Genomic DNA, 25,772 nt, shown 5'->3' on the forward strand with positions numbered 1-25,772 from the left:
TGAGTTTCTCGGTTCAATTATTAATTTCGAAGTGTCATGGCCTAGCGGATTAGAACACCAAAATTATGCTCTCGTGTTACTGTTCAGCAGAGTGTTGATTCGAGTCCCAGTTGTGACACTTGTGTCCCTGAGCAAGACACTTCTCTCCACCTAGGGGTAAAATGGCCCAGTGACCAGGGGTAATAATTTTAAAAGCGCTTTTAGAGATTCCCATCGGGTGTCTGTCGGTCTGTCGGTCTGTTGTTATGTTGGTCGGTCGGCCGGTCAGTCGGTCGGTCGGTTGGTCGGTCAGTCGGTCGGTCGCTAAAACATGAACTTTGAAGAATATGGAGAATGCAGCTAGCTGCAGACGATGGGGGACCGTTTTCTTGTACTCCTAGTTTCGTTCCGCTTGACGAGGCGATAGCGGAACGAACCATGTAGTTCTAGAGGAGTAGAAATGTGAGATGATTGCGAATACATTCCATAAACGGCTCATCCTTTTGCTAGTTGTGCAAACACTTCTCTAAAGAATATAACCTTACACACAACTTCCCATTTTATAAGTAAATCTTTTAGTAATTCATTGTTCTCTCCGAACTCAAGATTTTACAAGAGACAGATTTTAGTTTCCTCAATCAACCCTAATTGCTCTATGGTCCAACCAAGGAAGATGAGCAGTGGTGGTAATACATTGTTAGACTCAATTGAAGGGTAATGTAGGGGAAGGTTTAAATTTCCTTATACATGGCCACTAAATTGCCTTCAAAATTCAAGATTGTCAGGGTATTTAATTTGTTCTAAGTCTATTAAACATAAAACGACTATTACCAAATCAGTTGGTTGGTGACGTCACACTCCCCCAAAAGCGCCCTCACAGAGGCGAAATTAGGCAGATCATTGGTCGGAAGTTCTCTTGGTGTTTGAATGCACCAAAACATCCCAATGCAAAAATGTAAAGACCCGATTTACTCGGAATGATGTCATCGGAGGTTTTGGATTGATCGTAACGCACCCCACTTTGGATCGGAAATTTGTACAGAAAGGGAATTGAATGCAATGGCAATTTGAACCATTTTAACGTGAGGTTAGAGACTTGTGAATTTTCCCGCCCACATGAGGATTCCCTTGGCCCAAGCTGGGTTGAGCTAATCAGCTTGCACAATTTCTTGTTCAGGAAGTAAGTCATGCGTGCAGTGTATTTTTATGGTGCCGTGTGAGTGTGATGCATTGGACTGAGCAGTTTCTGGATAGACCCATGCGCGTGCTTGATACGTTTGCCCACATCCCAGCGCCTTTGGCTAACCCAGGGGGGGGGGGGGGCGGAAGGGGTCGCGCCACGAACCCGCCACCTACGTTGAAAATAATCTCATTCTTCTCTTCCGACGAGCACCGGTCGAAGCTCTCCATACAAACCATAGATATAGAATTAAATAACTAGATCGGCCGCGCGTACATACGCGCCATTGCCTGTGTAGAAAAAGTTTTTGTTCGCCATGGACGCGGTAAAAATTTCACGTTCGAAAGGCGACGCGCGGAAATGAACACGGGATATAGGCCTTTGACGCGCTAAATGTCACGTGCTGACGGCAAAAAGTCACGTGCTGACGGCAACGCACAGAAAATGTACACGGGAGATAGGCAATGGCAGCCCCCATGCCAGAACCCGCGTATGTACGCGCGGCCGATCTAGTTATTCTATTCCATTATTCATATTATTTAATATAATAATATTTATTATAATTATTATTTAATTATATATTTTATATAAATATTTATTAATTATTTACAAACCTACGCAAACGGCGCGCTATGTAGTGCACGTACATTCCCTATATAAAATTAAAAGATTTCGAATACGTTCTCCCCTTTGAACGCAGGCGCGGCCGTTGAGACTGTCTGGACGGGTCCATTTAATCAAAGGGTGCGTTTATCTCTAAATAATGTTTGTTCACCCAATGTCTACACTAGAAAACATCGTAAATGATTTTTTGTTGCATTGCCAACTGCTTTAGTAATTTAATCTTTTAATAAGCAACATATATTTAGCGTAAACGACATGTCTTACATATTATGTTTAAGATGTGCGCTTGCCTCAGTATTAACATTACCTCCGGCGAATGTTCCCGTCCGTCAACACTCATCACAACATTTAGTAAAAAAAATCAGAGGATGAACGATAATTTTTTTCACATTATGTCGATGTTTATAGCCATTTTAGGGGTGACGTTTTGTAACGAAATTCCCGCCTGGACCCATTCATACACGTTGGCCGCTGCAATAAGCCAACGGAAAATTTCGGTAAAATGTTTAAGCATTTTATGTAAAACTAACCAGTTTAACAATTGAAAATGCTCTTACAATAAGTACTGTTATGTTTTCAGTGCTGTTAAAGAGAGAATTTCAGCGGTATTCATGTTATCTTTTCTTGTTTAATATTGTCATCACCTATTTTTAAAATGGAGTGTACCCAAAACGCGCTAGCAAATGATTGCGCAATACCCCTTCCGCCCCCCCCCCCCCCCCTGGGCTAACCAAAGGCGCTGGAGCCAAACGAAACATGAGGACTCATCTAATATTGGAAGAATAATAGGCTACATCAGCACAAACTAAACTTTATCATGTCCTCTTTAAAAACGTGCACATAACTTCAACGTACAGTATTGCAGCCTCGCTACCGTGGACAGCGCTATATCGTCAATCTAGCTATATGGGTGGCACGTATTCAAACAATTATTTGGGTCACGAACATTGCTTTAAAGGCACTGTACACGTTTGGTAATTGTCAAACACCAGTGTCTTAATTGGTCTACCCATCATAAGCATAAAATAACAAGCCTGTAGAAACTTGGGCTCAATCGGTCATCAAAGTTGCGAGAAAATGATGAAAGAAAGAACACCCTTGTTGGACGACTTTGTGTGCTTTAAGATAGGAATAAAAGACTTCTAGCTAGAAGTATTTTATTATTTTAGTGAGAAATTACCTCTTTCTCAAAAACTACATTACTTCAGAGGGAGTCGTTTCCCGTAATGTTTTATACTATCAACAGCTCTCCAATGCTCTTTACCAAGTCATTTTTTAAGTTAATATTTGTTTTGAGTAATTACCAAACGTGTACCTTCCCTTTAACGCGCACTTTAACGAGTTCCAATGTTCGAATACGCCCGAGACTTGCACAATTTGTAAAACTGCGCCCAACGTTGGGAAAACATGTTGCGCGTATGTACGCACGTTCTCTTCAAACCAATACGCACTCAATCAATATGCGTATAGAACTCAAGTTGCAACAATAATAAGCTAAGAAAAGTGGTTTTTACAATCTTACCGCTTAAATTCTTCAAGATCAACCGCCATTTGGTAAGTTTCAAAGATATATTTACTGATTGGTACATCTTTTTATTTGTCGGTTTAGTTAATAATTAACGCGATGCTGTCTAAAAAAGAGGCAGTTTTTTACATGGGAATACAAAATCACAAACTTACCCAAAATATGGACTTGTCTTAAAATGTAATCGAGCCATGTTCTCTTATATTAATGTTTCTGTACATGTTCTGCATGTTGGGCCTCACTACACTAACTAAGCTGGAAACAAACTGCTTTAGGGCCTATAGCCCAGAGGTAAATGTGCAATTTAGGTCTTTTCAGAGAATGTTAAAGTTTGTATTTGAAACATTATTACTATACATGCTAAAGGCATAGGCCGAAGTCACAAATAAACGTCGTTTGCTACGATTTTGGTTATGCTGTTTTAACAATAGCCCTATATAGGACTCTTTCTCTGTACACAGGAACAGAGTCCTAACTATTGAGGCCCGTTGCTGGGGCGGAAAAATTTCACAGCTTCGTAACTTAAATCTTACCTGCAACAAGCCACTAATTTCAACAGATTCACATTCCATGGCGGCATACATTGTTCTGCGGTGGGTTTTGGTCCTCATATTTTCCTCACAAATCCGTCATTATCGTGAAATAATGCAGCTTCCAGGACGTCACTGTAGTACAAAACGAAAGTGTAAGGCCACCAGGGCTATTTTAACAAGTGCTTTTTGTGCCTCTAATGGAACAGATGAGAGTAAAACGAGAAATTTCCTTATATTTATCGTTCGCGTCCCAAGACACAAGACAAATTAAGAGTTTTGTTGTAGTAGTTTTGTTGTAGTAGTTTTGTTGTAGTAGTTTTGTTGTAGTAGTTTTGTTGTAGTAGTTTTGTTGTAGTAGTTTTGTTGTAGTAGTTTTGTTGTAGTAGTTTTGTTGTAGTAGTTTTGTTGTAGTAGTTTTGTTGTAGTAGTTTTGTTGTACAGTCATTTGACCAGTTCGGGATCGTTGACCAGTTCGGGATCACTTCAACTTTGCAATAACCAAATAATTATATCACTTCTCATTATTACCAATTTCTGTTGATAAATGTGAAGATTAACACCCATTAAACCAACAAACCCAAAATAAGGTGCCAAACATCATTAACAAATAAATTATGGCCGTTTTCCTGAAGGTTGTCTGCGAAATTTTTTATTTTTTTGTTTACAAATGTTGGTTGAAAAACACTGTTAAAACTTTTTACCTTTAGAATTGGAATGCCCTGGGCAAAAAATATTCATGTAAAATGATAAGAATGTGTAAAAAAAAAAAATTCCTGTAAATACTGTGCAGTCATCTTGGTGTTTTTTTTTAGGAGACGAAGTTACCAAAGTCTTCTTGGGGGGTGGGGGGGGGGGGGCAACTTACCCTTGACCAGTTCGGGATCACTCAACATCTCGTTGCGTCAAATAGTGCCGCACTAACCTACTAAGTAAGGTAAAATCATACTACTGCAATAGAAAGTTTATTTAGTTGATTTTGAGAAACATTACGTCAACATATTCTTGTAGAGTTTTTTTGTGAGAAAATTAAATTTGGAGGGGTCAATAATGCTTTTTAGGTTCGCTTCACGTTTTCATTTGCCTTTGCTGTTGTTTTGTGGTTTTGTCGCTGGGTTTTTGCGCTGCTATTGAAGACACTTGCATGACATTCACTCAAGAAAGGAAGTCCAAGTCCATGCCAACACACCTCTGAAGTAGAGACAGTTTTATGAATGGGAGTATGGGTTTGCAGTAAAGGGCACTCTAGTGATTAAGAATAGATTCAACTGATCCTGAACTGGTCAAACAGGGGACGATACTTGTCTTAAAGCCTCTTCAAAAAACTAATCTTTTTTTGTCAGTGAATACTTGGTGAGTTTTATGTCATGCTTAGGTAAACTGATAAACTTTTTTGTGTAAGATATCAAAGAGATTGCAACAAAAAAACAATGTGAGTTCAAAAAGTGATCCAGAACTAGTCAAACGACTGTAGTAGTTAATTTAAATCGAAAAAAAAACATGTTTTATCAGACGATTATCGGAACATCTTGGTACCATGCTGACATTACATTGGTGTAAGTACACTCACTACAAAGTGATGTTTAAAGCGCTGCATGGTGTGGCCAAATACCACTAGTTCTAACTATAATCAGTAAAATTGTTGGTACAACCATATGTAAATCTCTTTTGGAATGTGTTTTGGCTCTTGAAAAAAAACATCTACATCATACATCTACTACAATCAATCCGCAGCACACTGAAATTCCTGTCCTTTAATCTGAAAATGATTCATAGGATTTTGTGCCTGACCTCTGTGTGAATATTTAATTAGTCAAAAGGGCCTCTGGAATTCTGCCATTTTCTGTCTGAACAGCATTGACATAAATTATGTAGCAGTACACTGAAATGAAGAGCATATCTGTCGTTTTTTATGAACAAATCGGTGCAACTCAAACTTTAAAAAGAGAAATTTGTACTTAAAAAATTGCTTCAAAAGAAAGAAAGTGAGTCACAAAAACACGGCAAATTTTCCCGTTATAAATGTCGGTAACAGTCCCCAATTAGTATTATATGGATAAATTATTTCATATTCTTCCCGGAAATGTTAAAAGCGAGACCGGATCGTAGCTATAGTCCATTCAGGATACAGCGATTTCCAGCGGTGGTACAAAACTCCCGATACGAAAAAAATCAACCATTAGACAGCATGGTTTTCCTTCACGGTGATATGGCAGCCTGCCTTCTTTCGTGGGTATGGTGCCCCGACCGCCAAGCCAGTGTTATTTTCAATAACAAAAGAGCCTGTCTACCATGAGCTGAATGAGCTGAATCTGGGGGGTCAGCTCAAACACAGCAGATAAAACCTCACATTTATGCTATAGTGTGCAGATTGGCTGACTACTTCGACTGTGTGTTCTTTCATACTATTAATTTAAAGTTTGACGCTAAAGATAATTGTTGTAATTTTCATCTTTAATTAGGACTAAACTACCTCAATAATACGAGTCTGAGGAAGTTCCTTCTTCCGAAAAGGCTGTAGAATTTATGAAATCCTTGATTACGGGACCGAGAGGATCTTTTTCACAAAATGAACCCGCAAAAGTTTCTTTCAGCTAACGCTATGATGACCCGTATCAGTTTTATAAGTTTTTACTGTAATAATTTATATCAAGAAAAAGTTTGGTTTTTTTTAGTGGCCTGACGTTTCGACCCTTGCATAGTCTTTCTCGAAGGCTAGGACTTTGCTAGGGTTAAAACGTCAGACCAACCAACTACGTTTTTGCATCTATACCAAAGTTCCTTTGATTGGTAAACAGCTTTAAATAGCTATAATAATAATTTTCATAATTGGTTTATGTTCAGGTAAAATTACAACGATGGCGTCTAGCAAAGACAATGGCACAATGAATGCCTGGACGATTTATGACCACATTGACGAGTACAGAGGCAAGGTAGCCCTTAAAGGTACGTTCAAGTTTCCCCAGTTTTATAAGCTCTCTTTGCAAATAAAAAAGTATAGTAATTGCAAAGCACCTCAAAATTTATACCAAGACAATCGTATACGCATCCAGTATGAAACTTTTCAACATCCAAAACATCCGATGACATCAGTTTAAGAAAAGTTGGTCGCTACGTTATGTTTTGTACATGGATGTTTTCAGAGTGAATTTTAAACACAACGTCATTGCATTTCAACAAATATTGGGTCTTTAAACTCCAATGAAGAGTATATAAATGGTGCCAATTAATGACAGGAGACAAGTGAGCCAAGTTCGATTCCAGAACTGGGTTGTAATGCACCACAGAATAAACACACGATCAACATAGATCCTCTGAAAGTAGCTTAACACAAAACAATTGTGCTAACCACATTGAGGTTACCAGCCAAAATACAATGTCACATGGACAGTTTTCACTGGTATCCTGCTCCCTTTTGCTTAGCAGAAAATGTTTAAACAATATTTCCTGCTTAAACAACTCTATGAAAATGGGCCCTGTTAATTGTATTCCTGTCTTTACCGTGGAAAGAGCGTGACCATCGTGCGTATTATGAGAGTTCCCAGGTGGACAAGCAATGTAACGAAGAGAAGATTGCTGGATTACGGCAATCAAACAAAGACAAGCGTGTTGACTTAGCAGAAAACACATGTCATGTAAGTATTGTTTGAAGACTTGCATGGTGTGGAGAAATAGGAAGAAACTATGGAGAAATAGTAAACGTGTAAATGTGTAAATCTATTTTGAGGGAGTGTTGACTCTGAGAAGAGCTGATGTGGTCTCGACGTTTCGAACAGTATACTCTGCTCGTCTTCAGCAGAAAGCCTTCACCTGAAGACGAGCATTTCTACCTCAAAGGTTGTATCCGCAAGTTTACTATTTATCCATAGTTTCTTCCAACGATTCATGTAAGTCAACCGAATTATAACCGAATATTTCCATCATTAGGGAATCTGTTACTTTATCTACAAGTTATACAGACTCGCCTTTTCCCATGTTAATTGCTTTTATGCGCGCTATTCTTGATGGATAGCGCCCTATATAAATGTTAATTGTCTATGTTATGTTGTGTCATCGGTTACAATCCATCGCTTTCGAAACTGAGTAAGCGCATACTTATACTTGTACTGGGCCACGTATAGAGCTGTATAAGCAGAACATACTGGCTTGACATTTATTGTCCGCTAAGTAAGCATTTGCAGAAAAAATCAACTTTTGAGATGTAAAGTTATCTGTTGGTTATTGTAGTTTCTATTTCATTGAACTTTCGTATCGATTTCATTATTGTGCGCATTACCAATCTTTGACAGGGAGATGAGCGAGTTATCAACGACGCTCTGATGAACCGCAGAGATGAAAATCTTGCTTTCCGCAGAAAAACAGCAGAGGTAAACATGATATCAGTCGTTCTCAAGCTCGAAACACCATGCCAGAAGTCTTTCCAACATAACATTCCAGCTTTGGGTTTTACCAGTATCGCGTTTAATATTAGAATAATCAAGTTTGTTAGCTACAAAGCTCTAGGGTTTGGAAAACGTCACAGGGAACGAAAACAAAATGTTATTGTATTGAAGGATAAACCAACTTGTAGTCGTTCTCAAAAAGTCGACATAACATCTTGTTTCAATATAAGTCGTGCTGGTGAATACAATAAATGTTGCGATTCTATAATAACATAGACGTACCTGCCGATTTTCTATATATACCTTCCGCCCAGGTAGTAGTTAAAAAGCAGGACAGTTGTTTTTAGAACTGAGAAGTCTCCCGAAAAGTCGAATTAATCTACGCCACAGTAGTAGAACAATTATAGCAAGCCAGTTCTCCAAAGAACAAACGCTACTTTGCACGTAGATACACACAAGGTGTTACCGCAAACCAAATAATATATTGATACCTCACCATACATGCAATCCCGTTACCTTGCAACATGGTTATGGCACTTATGCGTCTCCGTTGCTGTCTTTCAAAATATGTTTTATCTGATTTCTATTTCTTAAGGAAGCCATCTCCGAGATGGATCAGAAGATGTGTGAGAAGGAGAAACAGCTAAACTCTCTGAGGGAGCAACGTGAATCTCGCGAGAAGAGAATCAATGAGCTGGAGACATGTATGGCCAGACTCGACCTCTTAGCCAAGAACAGTGACACCAACTACGCACAATATGATCTAAAGGTGCGTACATAGCCACGATCGTCATAGCCAAGTCGTCCTTGGATAAGTCGTCCTTGGATTGGACCCCTTGCATTGGCCCACCATCTTTAATGAAACTAGCCTTGCTCAAGGCAGTCGCATTATTCGCTCCGAAAAGACGCAGCTGTAAACCCACCCGCCGTATACCCTGTGCATGGTGTGTGCGATCACACCGAATAACCCACCCGTATACACACTGTCACATCGCACGAATACTGTTCACACAAGCCATCGCACTCGTACACCACTAGCCGCATGCGGAGGCCGTCAGGCCGACAGCCTTGTCGGATCTGTATCTTCCCGTTTTAATGTGTTGTATTGAAAAAAATCCAATAGTGGACGAAATTGGCGGGGGGGGGGGGGGCTCTAGGATATGCTAGTAAGCAGCTCATGAATATTTACATCGTTCGTCAGACCTATCAGACAACACAGGATGTGAGGCAAATGAATTATTCATTTTGACGTCCAATCACGCACTTCCCTTATCACGACCTTTGGACCCTATCATGCGTCCGTGGTGGTGGTGTGTGAGGTAAACATGTCTCATCTTTCGCGGGCATTATGGTAATGAGCTGACCGTGGGAACTATTCGCTTATTATAGTAATGAGGTCAGTGGCTTCAACACAGACCCTACAAGGCTGTCGGCCTGACGGCCTCCGCATGCGGATAGTGTACGGGGGCATCGTGTCGTGCGATGTTACGCACAGTGAATACGGGTGGGTTTTACGCACAGTGAATACGGGTGGGTTTTTACACAGCGGCGGTCTTTTTTCGGAGTGAATAATTCGACTGCCTTGAGCAAGGCTATAATGAAACGTGCACGATTGAAAGGCTATCATTGGCTGAGAGTCGTGCGCAGCGCGTATACACGCGTGCAGTTTTACACTGTTTTACATCAAAGATGGTGGCCAATTACGCTATAGGCAATCCATCTATAGGATAGATAGCAAATGACGTCATTATGTCACAAATCAGACTCTCTGAATGGCTCACGCGGTGGGTGGTGGTTTATGTTCTGTTGTCAATTAAAAAATAAATGCATTTATTTTAAAACGCGTTTAAATAAAAGTAATTCTCCGAGATCTTTCTCTGCAACTATAACCGCAATATTTATGATGAACTTCTACTTTTATTGACAATGATATTTATGGACTATTTTCTCCTTTGTTTCTGTACTAGACGATACGTATGGTAGAGAATAACCTAGACAAGGCTCGTATCAAACATGACACTGCACGGAAACTTCATCGCACCTACACCGAAATTGTCAAGTGTCTGGAAGAGGTATACGAATATAGATAGAGAAGTGCGCGTATTTAAATGTTGAGAATGGTTAACGAGCAATTTCGATTTGTACATTGAATGCGGTGATTCTTGGTGTAAGCATGGAGATGGTGTAAGTGAACTTTTAGATTCCTGTCAACCACGTCTTCGATGCAGCTTCGATGACTTGGAATCTGTTTACTGTTTCTCAAGGGTTCATATCTGATAGACCATTTGAACGGGGTTGTGATCTCCCTCACGGTACTATGTAGTGTGATGTGTGGACAGTCAGAATTTAAGACTTCGTACGTCTGTGACCTCTGACTTGCCTGATTTGGTTATAGAGTGAAAATGGAAAACACCATACTTTCAAAGGCATCCTACTTGAAACAGTAACTGGGGAAAATAGACGTTGTAGGCCTCGAAAGAAATTTTAAAATGATATATTATTTGCTAACTGCACTTCACCTAAAACACTGAAGAGCGCAAGAGTTGAGAGTTAATAAGAATAAGGGTGCAAGATTAGTTTATTTTTTGACTTATCGATTGACTGTTCGAAACAGTACGATGGTGTAAGCGTGTGTGTGTGTAGATTATAAAGGTGTCGCGTAGGGTTTAACAAAGGTAGTATTTTTTCCCCAAGGAGCGACTGAGTCTACCTAAGAAACTGAAAGCATTGGAGGGTGCTCTTGAGGAGCAACGCCATGAACTGGCAGAGCTTACAGGGATCAGCAAAGACGCACATGAGAAGAGGGACTTGGCAAAGGTATTGTTGTAAACATGGAAAATGTTATAGCGCCCTTTGTGCGACGTCTTGGAATACAGAATGCCTGTGTTGAAAGACTATTGAAATGATGTAGGAAGGGCGAAGGCTGATGAATAAAGAAGTGTCGTGTGAGTTCATGGACTTTTCTTTCTTCAGAATAATTACACGATACAACAGATATCTCAACGAGCTGTGAACCAAAAACTTATATTGATTACCAATGGGGAAATTCTGAAACTCATTGCCGAAAATGACCATGTTTTCAGGGAGGTTAGCAGCACGTTATGTGAGCGAACACGTGAACGTGAACGCCAGAAAATGGTGTTGTTTCTAGGTGACGTCACCACTTTGGGCTTATTTCATGTTTGCGTATGACGTCTGCACGTACGTACCTGACGTGAAAGTTTTTAACTTCGCGTACGCTAAAACGTGAGATTTTAACGACACAATTTCTGACGTTCACATTCACGTTCACGTATTTGCCGGCGTAACGTGCAGCTAAACCTCCATATTCTATGGATTTGATAACATGTCGCAAAATGTTACCGTAATAATTGCAAATCACAACTTTTTGTAAACAATTTGTGTATGTGTAATGTACCCTATAATCACAATAAGAAACACCAAGTTTAACAATTTCGAAGGATTATATTGTTTTAATTTTCTTGATCACAGTCGATCGATTAAAATAGTGTCTGACTTGTATTTCAAGACGGAGCTTGGCCAATTGGAACAGACCATGATCGAAGCGAAGCGGTCACGTGATCGCACACTGACCCGGATGAAGAAACAGGCTGAGAAACAAAAAGAGATGGCCGAGAAAATTGACAGGCGCGCACGCGCAACACTCCAGACTGACGACTCGTCGCAAGGTAACAAAAAAACTTCATCGTGACATCAAGGTTCACTACTGTCAAGTTTTTATCATAAATGTTTCTAAGTAGGCCTACAGGAAAATTGTGATTCCGAAAAATAGGAAACCAGTGAACAATTTCTCAAAGCACTTAGATTCATCTTACAGATGAGTGGACAGTATTTTAATGGTTTACAGTTTGCATTGTGACATCACACTGTGCTTACAGCAGTTGAGATTCGGCGCTGAATATCAATCTCGCCATGTCACACGAGGCAATGTTCAAATGATCAAATCAAGGCAATCTCCAAGAAGAGAATGCATTCGATCGTCTTTGAATGCTCTCAAAGTATTCTTTGTGATCGTAAAACATCATATGAAGAACGTCTCAAGTGTGCCACCAAAGTGGTCCTTTAGCATGCGCTGCAGTTGGTTGCCTCCAAGTTGCCTGTCGAAATTCCTTTACTCTTTGTGAAATCAAGTCAAGCCATAGGCATACTTTGTAACTGATTATGACTGATTCCCTGCTTAGGATATAAAACTGCTCAGTGACAGGTTCTGCAAAACAGCTTTTATGAAATTTTACACATTTGCATAAAGCTGTCGAGCACAATAACATTACACGTAAGCACACATAACTATTGGGTCACACAGCTGCTAAATTATACAAATTTTCTAAGAACCAAACAATGTTGCTACTGGAAAAGGGCAACCAGCCAAACTGTCATGTTATATACACAGTTTGTGAATGATTCACTGCTGAGTTTTGCTAAGCACGATTTTCTGTTTAAGCGGCTCTACGTTACTATTGGACCGGTGTTCCAGGGAATTCTGGGGTGTAAGAGAATGAGTCAAAAGAGTTCGCTATACAGTCAACCTCTCCCCGTTATACTCGTAATCAAGTAAGGTTTTATGATAATAATTATATTGAGTAATTACCAATAGTGTCCACTGCCTTTAAGAGTAGGCCCTATGTGGAAAGAAGTTATAAAATAAGATGATCTTGTGGTTTCAGAAAGCAAACGCCAATCTCAGATGGAAGAGGATAACTGGATCAAAGTGACTACGTATGAAGAAGCCTTCAGTCGGATCAAAGATGCTACTGGGGTCTCCGATATCGAGGTAAGCTCTTCCTCAAACCATATTTTTAAGAGTCCCCTTTGGTTTTGCACATCACCGAAGACACATTTGAGCCAAAGGCAGTGGACACTTGTGGTAATTAATCAAAAGAGTTGTTTGCATAAAAAAATACTTGTTAACAAGCAATGGAGAGCTGTTGGTAGTATAAAACGTTTGTGAGAAACGGCTCCCTCTGAAGCACCGTAGTTTTTGAGAACGAAGTTATTATTTCTCAGTAAAATATATGAATTGATTTCGTTAGCTTGTTAGCCTTGCAAAAAAGTGTGAAATAAACATTCACACCGATAGGGTATGGGCCCCGCCCAGTGCAGGTTTTTAAATAAGTATAGGTATTGATTTGTTTAAAATGGTACCATGTGGATTGCGAGATACCTGATGTAGGTTTATCCAAAACATACTAAGATCAAATTAATTATTAAGGGCAGTGGACACTTTTGGTAATTATTCAAAATAATTATTAGCATAAAACATTTCTTGGTGATGATGGTATAAAACATTGTGAGAAACGTCTCCCTCTGAAGTGCCGAAGTTTTCGAGAAAGAAGTAATTATTTTTCATGAATTTGATTTCGAGACCTCAGATTTAGAACATGAGGTCTCGAAATCAATCATCTAAACGCACACAACTTCGTGTGACAATGGTGCATTTTTTTTAAATTATTATCTCGCAAGTTCGATGACCGATTGAGCTCAATTTTTCACAGGTTTGTTATTTTATGCATATGTTAACATACACCAACTGTGAAGGCTAGTCTTTGACTATCAATAGAGTCTACTGCCTTTAATGGGGAAGTGTGTGAGCATTACTGATGCTGTTTTCGCATTTCTGTCTTCTATTCCATCATTTGTACGGCTAGGAGATTGAAGCTCGTTTCCAGAATCAAGGCGCAACCTACGAGCATCTCTTGGCACAGAAGCACACTGTAGAGAAACAGCGTAAATGGCTGAGTGAACAGAAGAGACAGTTAACCCAGCAATACGAGGCCATGAAGTACAGCGGAGAAAGCAAGATGTCACGGTCAGTACGATCAATTCGATTCAAGTAGGCCTACACATAACTTACTTCCATGAAATTGTCAACAATTGTTATATTTCTATGGAGTAAAGCAACAAAATCATAAATAGCAGTAAGCAGGTTATTAAATGTAATAAATAGAGTAAAAATGGGCTTGTTAAAAAAAAAAACTGCCAGACAGACAAATACAGACCATGCGAACAATATGACACAAAAATGTGCTTATACCATGAAACTTCTTTTTGGTAAAATCAGGATTACCAACCAAATATCAATTGGTTCCATATTGTTTGTTAATGGTATTCAGCTGTTGTTTGCTTATCCTGAAAATCACGTGGACATTTGGTTGGTAATCCTGTTTTTATCATGGCAAAAAAATTCATGGTAAGCAAATTTGTGTGCTTAGCAGCTCTATGAAATTGGGCCCTGGTAAGCGGCACATACAATCATAGATCATCTTAAGTATGTTAAGGGGGTGCGAAGTTTTATTTCAAATGTCCGGTAATAAACCACAGAGGAGCCTTAACGGTAAAATTATTAGTTCCACTTTTTTTACTCAGAGGGCAGCAACTTCTCGAGAAGATGCAGGAACATCTAGCAAAGAACGAGAAACGGCGAGCATTGTTAAGTGGTAGCGTGCAGTCGACACAAATGGTTACCACTGACGTTAAAAATGGTATCCGCCATCTCTACGACACACTGGGGGACATGAAACTCAAACCAGTAAGCAACTTTAAAGGAACACGTTGCCTTGGATCGGTCAGTTGGTCTTTGAAAAGCGTTCTGTAGCCGTTTGTTATAAAATGCATATGGGTATATAGAAAGATGTTGTAAAAGAAGAGTACAATGATCTACACAAACATGCCCTGAAATTGCGTGGTTTTCCTTTTACCTCGTCGACAAACACGGTCGGCCATTTATGGAAGTCAAATTTTTGACTCCCATAAATGGCCGACCGTGTTAATTCGCGACGTAAAAGGAAAACCGTGCAATTTTGAGTGATACTTGTGTGGATCATTGTATGCTACTTTTAAAACATCTTTCCAACCATATGCATTTCATAACAAACGGGTTCAAACGCTTTGTATAGACCAACTCGTCCGATCCAAGGCAACTTAAAGGCTGGACACTATTAGTAATTACTCTAAATAATTGTTAGGATGAAAATTTACTCTGCCTCTGAAGTAACACAGTTTTTGAGAAAGTGGTAATTTCTCACTCAAGTAATAAAATACTCCAACCAAGCCAAACCGACCTAACAAGTCGGTTACCGGTTGGTCTGAACAGCATCGTCACCGCGCTCAACCGAACAACACGCGAAAACGCTCGACCGATTGGTTGGGGTCACTAAAACGCACCCCAAGTAAGAATACTGATTTTGACAATTGCCATGGGTGTCAAGTGCCCTTAACGCATTTAGTTAGGTGCTTTTATAAGATCCTATTTTGTAGGGTCTGGGAGGGCACTTCGCTTTTTTTATTTTTGCCGTACTCAAATTTCACTCTATTTTCCGAGTGGTGTCAGTTGCGTTCTTTTTGGAGTGAAAGTAAATCTGTGTCACTCTTTTGAGTAATATTTAAACAAACTTCTCTCTAAATCGAGTTGAAAGTATCCGTCTTTCACTCTTTAAAGAGTTGTCCGTCAAAGTGGCTTTGCAAGAGTGGTATGGTGGACAAAACGAGTGGTTTTTCACTCTTTTAGATTAAGAGAGTACCCTGGACGGCCCCTGCCAACAAAGAGTTATGTCCGAAGATTTAAAAAAGAAATATAAAATAAAAACTAGTTGTTATACCCAAGTTTATAAATACATGTGTTATACCTTCTAGGTATATTTCCCCTGTCGTCAGCTTAACACTGTCTGTCTGTCTTTACTCTTCCACTCCCAGTCCTTTATCACCGATTCATTTTAAAATCCTTAAAACAAATTACTCCACAAAAACCTTTCTTCAGCCGATGCGAAACAGCGCCAACGCCGATGACTACCTGGACCAGCTTCAAGTATGTGAGAACAAACTGGTCAAACTGATGAGTCAAGCTAATATACGAGACAGCTCGTCCTTCAAGAAGATCATGAATAGCACTGAAGTAAGATGCACAAAACTCTCTGACACTTTATTCTGCCACTTTCTTAATTTTCTGCCACTTTCTAGTTTCTGCCATTTTCTTAATTTTCTAACACTTTCTTAATTTTCGGCCACTTTTTTTATTTTCTGTCACTTTCTTTATCTTCTGCCACTTTCGTTATTTTCTGCCACTGTATTTGTTTTCTGTTGGTTGACTAATGAACCTATATTGGTTAACAATGCTCATAATTCTTGCCCAGAATAAAAAAATTAAAATAAAAATATATATAAAAAAAACTCTGTCAATTCAAAGCTGACATACATGTTAATAAAATAATGTTTACAAAACAGCTGACACCTGCAAAGAGTTATTTGCACACACAAAAAAAAGAGCAAAACTCTGATTGTTTATACATATCCATTGTATTCCTGGCAACACAAATAATATATAACAATACGGTGGTGTTTTTTTAGCTATTTTTATTCACCCAATGATTTGACGCTGCGAAAGCAAAATTTTGGCAGACAGGCAGAAATATAGTCATTTCATCATTCATGTACAAGACTTAATATTGCAAACTCAAGACGTGTGGTGTAAGTTTAAACAAAAGAGTACTAAAAAAATGCAGTTTCCAATCTGTATAGAATACGCTTCATATATAGCAAACTCAGAACTATTTTAAAACCTTTATTTCATTCCTCATCAGTTTCACGATTTCATGGAGAACCGACTTGCAAATGAAAACTTACGAGTTCGACTCGACGAACCAGACTCTTATGATTCAGGTAAACATTGACTACTTCGAAATAATAATAATTTCGGGGGGCTAATCATCCTTACTCGCAGCTAAGAGCTGAATTGCGCTACAACGTGTTCGAGAAGCAGGTATGCAAGGGCGCACTTAGCTGCCAGCCACATCAACCCATTATGACCACGGAGTACAGCCAAGCTCGAAAGTAATTGATTTTTCCCGAGGGAGGAAAACCGAATAGTCTGGAAAACCCTCGCGGCACAGCAGAGAACCAACGCACAACTCAACTCACATATGGCCGTGGCCGGGAATCGAACAAGGGCCAACTTGGTGAGGCGGGCGCTTTACGCACAAGCAAACCGTGCCACCCCTTTTCAAATTGCCTTTATGATTTCTAAAACTGAGTAGGCTAATCACCATCTTACTCGGTCTTGAACCCAGTCTCCACCAATATCAGCCTTGATATTGATCACACTATACCACGCCTCTGATAAAAGCTCATATTCAATTCAATTCGTACTCACATTTAGTTCCGTACTTTATCTGAGAACAGTACAAAGCTATAACAATAATTTTTAAAGAAGTAACCAATAAACAAGGTTCTTTAATACAAGGCATAGAATTTGTTAATAAAGTATGGAGGCATCATCTAGAAGCCGAGGCTTGTGGTGACATGCCTGATAGACAGACAAGCATAATAAACAAGGATAAGAACATACGGACAGAAAATTATACAGAAATAGCGAAGACTAAAATGATGATCGTTTATATTTCCAAAACAGAGTGTGAAATACATCACAATTGAATTCAAATCCTTGTCATATATTTATCCACAAAATCTACCACGCACACTAATTAATCTTGTGTGTACCATTAAGTGACCGACGATATACCTTCTTCAGCCTCAGCTTTGGTGCATCGATTGAAATAGTGAAAAACAAAACAAGATGGCGCTACGTGACAGAGATATAACACCATTGGAAATTTGCAAAATGCACTCACTTTTGTTATTTCCTTTGAAAATGTCACAATCAACTACGAGGTCCAAGGAACTGTCTCCATGAAAAATGATTAGGAAATTAGTTGATAAAGAAAGATTTTATAGACCTTATGCGAATGATGTAATACCAGTAGGGCACCCTTACCTCTGGAGGTCAAAAAGCGGCCGTTCATTGGCCATACCTATGCTTCGCGCATACAAATCTGTGTGTTTTGATCGTGTGGTCTTCGTTTCTCTGAGATGGCGGCTGGCTGACGTCAATGCATGAGGTTAATTACCATTATTACCCCCTTAGACTGTCAAGCTGATTTTCTGTTTGTTTTTCTCGTAGATGACTTTGGCTACGATAGTCAAGACAATGAGGAGATGATGACCAACGCAGACATCAAGAAAGAAGGGCAAAATCTGCTGGAGCAGAAAAAGAATAAGAAACGAGCACGGGGACGCCGCAAGAAATAATCCCCAAGACCTAGGAATAATCTATGCTATTGACCCGATTCACCAGATATCAATAACAATAATCTATAGTTGCGTCATTTTGGAAGTCAATGTCTCCGTGTGTTATACAGGGTGCGTTCGATTAGCTTTAGGCCGTGTCCAAAACGGCGATTTCGGTTATAGCTAGCTACAGCTAAACTAGCGCGTCTGCCAGTGTTGAAGAAACATGCATGATCTAGCCATAGCTACTGTAGCCGAAGTTGCCGTTTATAATCCAGCAGAGGGTGGGCGGGGCAACTTCATTATTGACAATATTATTAAGGGCACACACTTTACACTTCATGGTTCGAGATTGACTTGACTCATTGTAGATGTTTCAAAATATTAATCTAAAAAGGAATTCGTCCAAAATATCAGAATTATTCTTGGTCGAGAAAATGATCCTATAATAAGAAAGCACGAGATATTTATAACGTGTGTTCCATACCAAATTGGTTGAATGATAGTGCAGTGGACATTACGTGGTGATTTTATTTAAAAAATAAAATATAAAATGGATTCATGATACTGGACATGCAAACCATAACAACCAAAAAGTCAAGATGCTTTATAATGGGTGCTGCAGACACATTGAATCTTAAACTGAGAATGCGCACATTTCCAATAACAGTGTATTTTAGGCCATATCTGATTGCCAGCTACGGCTACGACTATTGCTTTACGACTGGTATAATGGTATTGATGAAGATCGTCCTTCCAACGCGCATGCCGCAGTCGTCCGGATCTAGCCATCCGTGCTGTAGCTGCCAACAGACACGGTCTAACAACGGCTTCGGAAGTGGCTATATATTAAAGTGAGTCGACCTCATCGATCATTGCATGCAGCATATTGTTCTAGCCGTATCCCTAGCCGGAAGTCGCTTGAAGTCAGATGCGGCATAAGTCTGGTCTTTTCCGTGACGCTCGTTGAACATAAATGATGACGCAGGATGTCTCGGATTGTCCCGTTGCAATGTTATAACGTCCCAAAACGTTCCCATTGGTGTTTGATACACAAAACACACCCTGTAGGCATGTGAAGTAAAAACATGGTAATAAAAAAAAATGCAATACATACATCTCCTCCTTGTATTTTGTTTATAATAATAATAATTGTAACTTCTTATAAAGCGCACATGTCTGTCACCCAGTGACGCTCCTGGCGCTGTAATATACAGTATTTCGTGCCAGATGTGGGACTACGTTTAAATTATGAGACCTAATTCTGATAGCACCATGTAATGCCTTACAAGGTGCTGTGGCACAATTGCTGCCGATCGGACCAGGAACACCGGGGCGAACTCCTTGTCTTTTCTATAAGTGCACTGGGTTCTTTTACATGCGCGTCCCATCCGAAGGACGAAGTAATGGTTAGGTGTCTTGCTTAAGGACACAAGTGTCACGGCTGGGGATTCGAACCCACACTCTGCTGATCAGAAACACCAGAGTTTGAATTCGATGCTCATACAGTTATTGGTAAAAACTAATTCCATCAACATTGGCGTTGACATTCTTTACAAGCCAACAGACTGTGCAGGGGAATTAAGACAGAGGGATCTCCAGAACTACCAAAATCCGACCCATGAACGCTCTCGTCTTCCCAATAGCCACCTATGGGTCTGAAACATGGGCTGAGGGAAAAGCAGACAGGAACAGGATCAACGCTTTCGAGATGTGGTGCTGGAGGAGAATGCTGAGAACATCATGGCAAGAACACAAAACCAACGCATTTGTTAGGAACTTGATGAGAGAAGATGGACCCACCTTGTCCCCAAAAATTAACAGAAAGAACCTCCAATACTTTGGTCAGAAGAGAGGGGGGCAACCTTGAGAAGATCTTTATGCAAGGATGTGTTGCAGGTAGTCGCCGACGTGGCCGTCAAAAACTTTGTTTTACAGACGAAATCAAGAATGCACGGGCTTATCAATAAACGATGCATTTCGATCTGCACTGGACACACAGAAGTGGAACTCCTTCATAACCAGGGTCACAAAGAGTCAGCCATGACTCAAAAGACGACGACGACGATAACAGATTGCCATTGACTTGACTAATGACTACCCAGTTTAATTCAGCGCTACTTTTTTCCTACTAACACAAGCTAGTAGTGCGGTTGTCCCCCACCACATGTACAGTGTATCGTCGACATGGGCTATTAAAAGGGGATGGGGTTGGTAGGGTTAGCTATAGGGTTAGGGTTAGTTGGGGGGGGGGGTTGAAAATAGCTTCTAATTGAAAGTTGTCGCAATCTCTCTCAATATACTAGGCAGAAATTCGATTGACCCTGCTGGATTACTTTGTCAACGCATCAGGGATCATTTTGTTCCCAAAGAACGATGGATTTACCTGGATAAGGTCTCTGCTGCCCCCTGTAGGCCTATTGTGTCCCTAAAACTTCCCCTTTTTATCAAAGATTGTGTAGTAGGGACAGTGGATGAGGTGTTGTTTGGATAAATTGGTGTGGCAGGGGTGTGGCAGTGGGTGTGGCAGTGGGTGTGGCAGTGGGTGTGGCAGTGGGCGTGGTAATGGTTGTGGCAGCGGGTGTGTTAGTGATACACATAATGAACGCAAGAGCGCACCCCGAACCGCCCGATAACAAGAGGCCGCATTTCGGAGGTCGTTGGTTGATCCTGTTCTTGTCAATTCGTTGTTAAACCCAAAGTTTTAAACTTCACCCAACTAGTTTCCCTTGTATACTTGCAACTATTAATTCGTATGGGGGTACTTTGATACTTTATAACAGATTAATTTTCCCGCTGAAGTTGCACGATGGATCCCATTGGTTGAAAGGCAGCCTTTTCACATGAGGGCGCTGTTATGAAAATGAGGTATTTTTTCAGCGTAACTGGTTCCCACTTCCCCTCCCCACGTGTGTGTGTACGAACAACGTTTAGCGCGCACCAACGGAATCGTTTGACAAACGTAATGTTGTTTTGAAACAAAGTTCACACGCTACTAAGCAGAAATGAGGTAAAAATTCACAACTGAAAATGGAAAGTGAGAGCGACACAGAGAACGAAAAATTGCAACATGATATTCTTCAGATCAACGAGGTCCTTGGCCAAGGTGAAGACGAAGGAGACGACAGTGATTGGGAATTTGAAAAAGATGACACGACGAAGGCAGCCGACGACGACCACTCGATAGGTACGGCACAAACGTTATTACGTCTATTTCCGACATGTCGAATCTCTGGTTGGATTTCGGAGAAGTTCTGTGTTCAAGTTTACGTTGGTTTTGGTTGACTCAGCAGGATCCATCCAACCACAACTTTGTCATTCATTGTGAATTAAAGAATACATTATTTGATAGAAATTATATCATGTTGCTTTTGCTTTGGTGAAAAAGTGGTGGCTGGAAACGAAATACAACTTACAAGGCCTGGAATTACAATTTTTTTTAGGGCAAGGCCACTTTGGCCTTGGATATAGGCAAATTTTGAAGGGCACCAAGGCCAGTAGAAAGGGCACCAAGGCCAAAAGTTTCAAAATAAAGAAGGCGCGAAGGCCAGTAAGTTATCGAAGGGGTCATGAGCTTTATTAAACAAGTAAATTTAAAAATTGGCTAGAGGTTTCCCTATGGGTGGTTAACCCAATGGAACAGTTTCTTTATGAATGAGATATTGATAAATCATATGTTATTCTAGACCCAGTAACTGGGGCGCTGTACTCCTTTTCAACAATTTTTGACTTTATCTGTCGTACTAGCGCCCCAGGGAATGGCACAGAATTTTAACGAATACCCAGTTTTTCGCGACACCCAGCCACAAAAAATGCCTCAAAATGACAAAAAGACCAAACAAACTAGCTCAAAAATCGCCTACTCTATTCTCGATACGTCTAGGATGTAACATCAGGCATTTAATTGTACTCACGATCATTTTTTAAACTCCAAATCGATGATTTTTAACTCCGCATCGTGGAGCGATTGACAAGTCTGCGATTTTCGGATGTGTATGGTAACGAAACATGGCGTCGCGTTGTGGGTGGATGTCCATCAACGGCTGTTTAATGCTACACTTGTTACAAGCGTTGCAGCGAATGCTATACATTGTACACGGGGATGGGTACAGGCGCTGCAGCTAGCGAGTGCCCACGTGCGTTCAATCATGGGCAACGTAACTTACACGGTGCCGGGTTGTTGGAAAATTATCAGAAAGGGGGTGAAAGGTTCTCAGAAAGGGAATCTTGTCTGAAAGAGGGGATTTTTCTGGTCATCGCCCCCCCCAAAAAAAGAAAAAAAAAACTAGACATGATTGCATTTGTGCACAAATGCAGAGCTGTTTCGTTAATAACAATTTAAATCTTGTCAACTGAATTTGAAATTCATTCTTTTTTTACAGCAGTTATGATTAATCCAGGCTATTTAAAAAAATAATTTGGATTATACCAAGTTCAGATAGCAATTTATGGCTTAAAGGTGCAAAAAATTAAAAAAACATAAAAAATTATGTGATTACGTCATCATGACGTTGTTTCACAATTCACAAGAACTTGTCAATATCCAACAACCTACCAAGTTTCAACATAATTGCATAATAACTTCGGGAGTTATATTAGTTCAAAAAGTGCACCTAAAAGGCCGCGTCACGTGACCCCCGATGACGTCATTGATCTGAAACTTCACACATACATGTATGATGGCTGCCTGACAGTTAATGTGTGTGTAAAATTTGAAGTGATTACAAAAAACTTCACCACACACATCTTCAAAAAGTTCATTTTGGCGAGTTTTCAACCTGCTGCTAGAGGGCGCTGTTGCATTTTGTGACGTCATTGGTATTTTTTTGAACTGCCCACCCTTGCCAGGCACTAACATCGTTAAAAGCAACTTCATATCTTTTGCCAATTTTGAATTAGAGGGCCACTTCCGGTTTCGACCGGAAGTAGAGGTCATGTGAGGTCACGCACACGAAACAAAATGAAGACCTAATTTATTCCTCCCCAATGCCGCAAACAGAAACCTACGGTCTCTTGTGGCTGATTTGTTATAAATTTTCAAACATTTAAAATACAACACCTTTAAGATGACGTCACATGACTTCTGATTATGTCATAATGACATCCTTGTTTCGCAATGATCAATGCACCAATACATTTCATCCCTGAAAATTTCATTGCAATTGCTCTTTGGGAACATTGCAAATCAGCACTTATATGAAATTTTTCTGAAGATGACAAATAAAAAAAATAATAATAATAATAATAATAATAAAAAAAACTTTAACAAAAACAAGAGCTGTTTCGCTGCGCTTCGCTACGAAACAGCTAAAAAAAAAAGGGGGAAAAATATGATAAATAAATAAAAACCGCTGTACTTCATCTAGGCCTACGATTTTTGTGCATGGTTAAATTGCTTCTTATAATGTTTAGTGCTGCCAGTGTCACTGTAGAATTTTTTTTTATTTATTTATCATCTTTTTTCCCCTTTTTTTCGTTTTTTCCTTTTTTTTTTTTGGGGGGGGGGGGTGATGACCAGAAAAATCCAGACCAGCAGACTTCATCCAGAACCATCCAGCTTCATCCAGCAGACTTCAGACCAGAAAAATCCCCTCTTTCAGACAAGATTCCCTTTCTGAGAACCTTTCACCCCCTTTCTGATAATTTTCCAACAACCCGGCACCGTGTAAGTTACGTTGCCCATGATTGAACGCACGTGGGCACTCGCTAGCTGCAGCGCCTGTACCCATCCCCGTGTACAATGTATAGCATTCGCTGCAACGCCTGTAACAAGTGTAGCATTAAACAGCCGTTGATGGACATCCACCCACAACGCGACGCCATGTTTCGTTACCATACACATCCGAAAATCGCAGACTTGTCAATCGCTCCACGATGCGGAGTTAAAAATCATCGATTTGGAGTTTAAAAAATGATCGTGAGTACAATTAAATGCCTGATGTTACATCCTAGACGTATCGAGAATAGAGTAGGCGATTTTTGAGCTAGTTTGTTTGGTCTTTTTGTCATTTTGAGGCATTTTTTGTGGCTGGGTGTCGCGAAAAACTGGGTATTCGTTAAAATTCTGTGCCATTCCCTGGGGCGCTAGTACGACAGATAAAGTCAAAAATTGTTGAAAAGGAGTACAGCGCCCCAGTTACTGGGTCTAATGTTATTCAAGATATTGATAAATCATATTGTAAAAAGAAGTAAAACAAAAAAATTCTATGAAGAAAAAAATAATCGTAAGTTAACTTTCTTGCATTTGGGGGCATAGTTCTCAAATTCATCTTTTACAGCTTCCTCCAAACGCTCTTTTTGCGTCTTTATTTTGGCAAATTCCTTCGTAAACATTTCCAAGAGTCATTTCATTCACCAACAATATTTTGTCCGTTCACAAACGGAGGATACCATATATGGGCATTTTAACAACAGCGCCCTCTGTTGATCAATGGATTGTGTTAGACTGGTTCCTTGTGAAATCGGGACGTCGATAAACAAGCGTGTGGATTATATGCGGTGCAGGTTAGCGCTAGCGTGTGCGATGACTCGGGAGTGGAATCTCTGTTGCACTTGTAACGTTGAATACCATGACTGCTATAGAGTTCCCTGGATTAATATTGTCGGCCGTAAGTAGTCGGCCGAAAACAAATGTTTGTGTCAATAATCTTGGGCTTGGGTAAAAAAAAGGGCAAGACGGCCAACGGGAAAAAAGGGCACGGCAGTTTTGGCCGTGAAAATGGTATTTTTTCGAGGGGCATCACGGCCAGTTGGAAGGGCATCGGCGACCATGGCCGCCGTTTAATTCCAGGCCTGGAATACTTCTAGAAACTATTGGCTCCCTTGTGATTGTGAGCCTTAGTTATATACATGTAGGGGTCTAATATTTTGGGCCTCCTTAATGCTATACATTTTCCACATCAGCGTTGATAGGTGAAAGTTTTACGACCGTTAGCCAGCAATAACTGAAGTTTCTTTTGTACTGCACTACCAAAAATTTCCCCACATACTCAATGTAGGTACTATTTCCTGTTTTTTTGAGTGAAAAGAAAAAACCTGATAACTTTCCGTATGGCGCCACCACTTTTTCACTCATTTTTACAAAAAGGGATATCTCATTGAGGTAAATTAGATACTATATTATTTCATATCGAATGAAAAAGTGGTGGCGCCATACAGAATTTTTTCAGAAAAAACATCGTCAAAAAATGCAATTTTCTGCTCGGTCCTCACTGTTGTTTTTCTGCCGCATCGCACTTTTTTTGACTTCTCATATGCAGCCTACTACATGTAGATCGACGAACTGCTTCAACCAACCACTAAGCGGATGGATTAGTCAGCGAGCAATTTACACGAAGCGCAGAACTGTGCAGTACGGAGCAAGACTATTTTCCATATGCGTATAAAGCTTATAAAACAGTGATAATTGAATCATCAAGCCGATGTTTAAATATTAGTATTAATAATAATGGTATGATTATTAGAAAATGATATAA

General features: G+C 40.0%; 3 protein-coding genes across 3 annotated transcripts in view; 2 read left to right on the forward strand and 1 right to left on the reverse strand.

Annotated features, from left to right (window-relative positions):
- Positions 1–3,878, reverse strand: part of LOC139948242 (plancitoxin-1-like) — a 23,403-nt gene extending 19,525 nt beyond the window's left edge. The window contains exon 1 of the mRNA XM_071946333.1: positions 3,842–3,878. The gene's annotated coding sequence lies outside the window, so the exon portion shown is untranslated. The remainder of the gene's footprint in view (positions 1–3,841) is intronic.
- On the forward strand, positions 3,233–19,407 carry LOC139948241 (outer dynein arm-docking complex subunit 3-like). Its single transcript, XM_071946329.1, has 14 exons — positions 3,233–3,337; positions 6,683–6,784; positions 7,349–7,473; positions 8,128–8,205; positions 8,816–8,989; positions 10,188–10,292; positions 10,915–11,037; positions 11,750–11,909; positions 12,906–13,012; positions 13,887–14,047; positions 14,605–14,767; positions 15,995–16,129; positions 16,815–16,893; positions 18,191–19,407. Exons 2-14 carry the CDS (start codon positions 6,697–6,699, stop codon positions 18,316–18,318), a joined length of 1,626 nt encoding a protein of 541 aa, XP_071802430.1. The 5' UTR covers positions 3,233–3,337; positions 6,683–6,696; the 3' UTR covers positions 18,319–19,407.
- Positions 19,408–21,270: 1,863 nt separating this feature from the next.
- Positions 21,271–25,772, forward strand: part of LOC139948036 (uncharacterized) — a 31,478-nt gene continuing 26,976 nt past the window's right edge. The window contains exon 1 of the mRNA XM_071946028.1: positions 21,271–21,484. Within this exon, the coding sequence (XP_071802129.1) occupies positions 21,328–21,484 (157 nt within the window). The 5' untranslated portion in view covers positions 21,271–21,327. The remainder of the gene's footprint in view (positions 21,485–25,772) is intronic.

The sequence above is a fragment of the Asterias amurensis genome, chromosome 15, assembly GCF_032118995.1.
Source record: "Asterias amurensis chromosome 15, ASM3211899v1".
NCBI lineage: Eukaryota > Metazoa > Echinodermata > Asteroidea > Forcipulatida > Asteriidae > Asterias > Asterias amurensis.

Excerpts from the sequence above, each read along its gene's own strand:
- LOC139948241 (XM_071946329.1), top strand. The coding sequence starts at position 6,697 with ATGGCGTCTAGCAAAGACAATGGCACAATGAATGCCTGGACGATTTAT. Across the intron at positions 7,474-8,127 it reads TAGCAGAAAACACATGTCAT|GGAGATGAGCGAGTTATCAA; the intron begins GTAAGTATTGTT and ends AATCTTTGACAG. Across the intron at positions 14,048-14,604 it reads GGAGAAAGCAAGATGTCACG|AGGGCAGCAACTTCTCGAGA; the intron begins GTCAGTACGATC and ends TTTTTTACTCAG.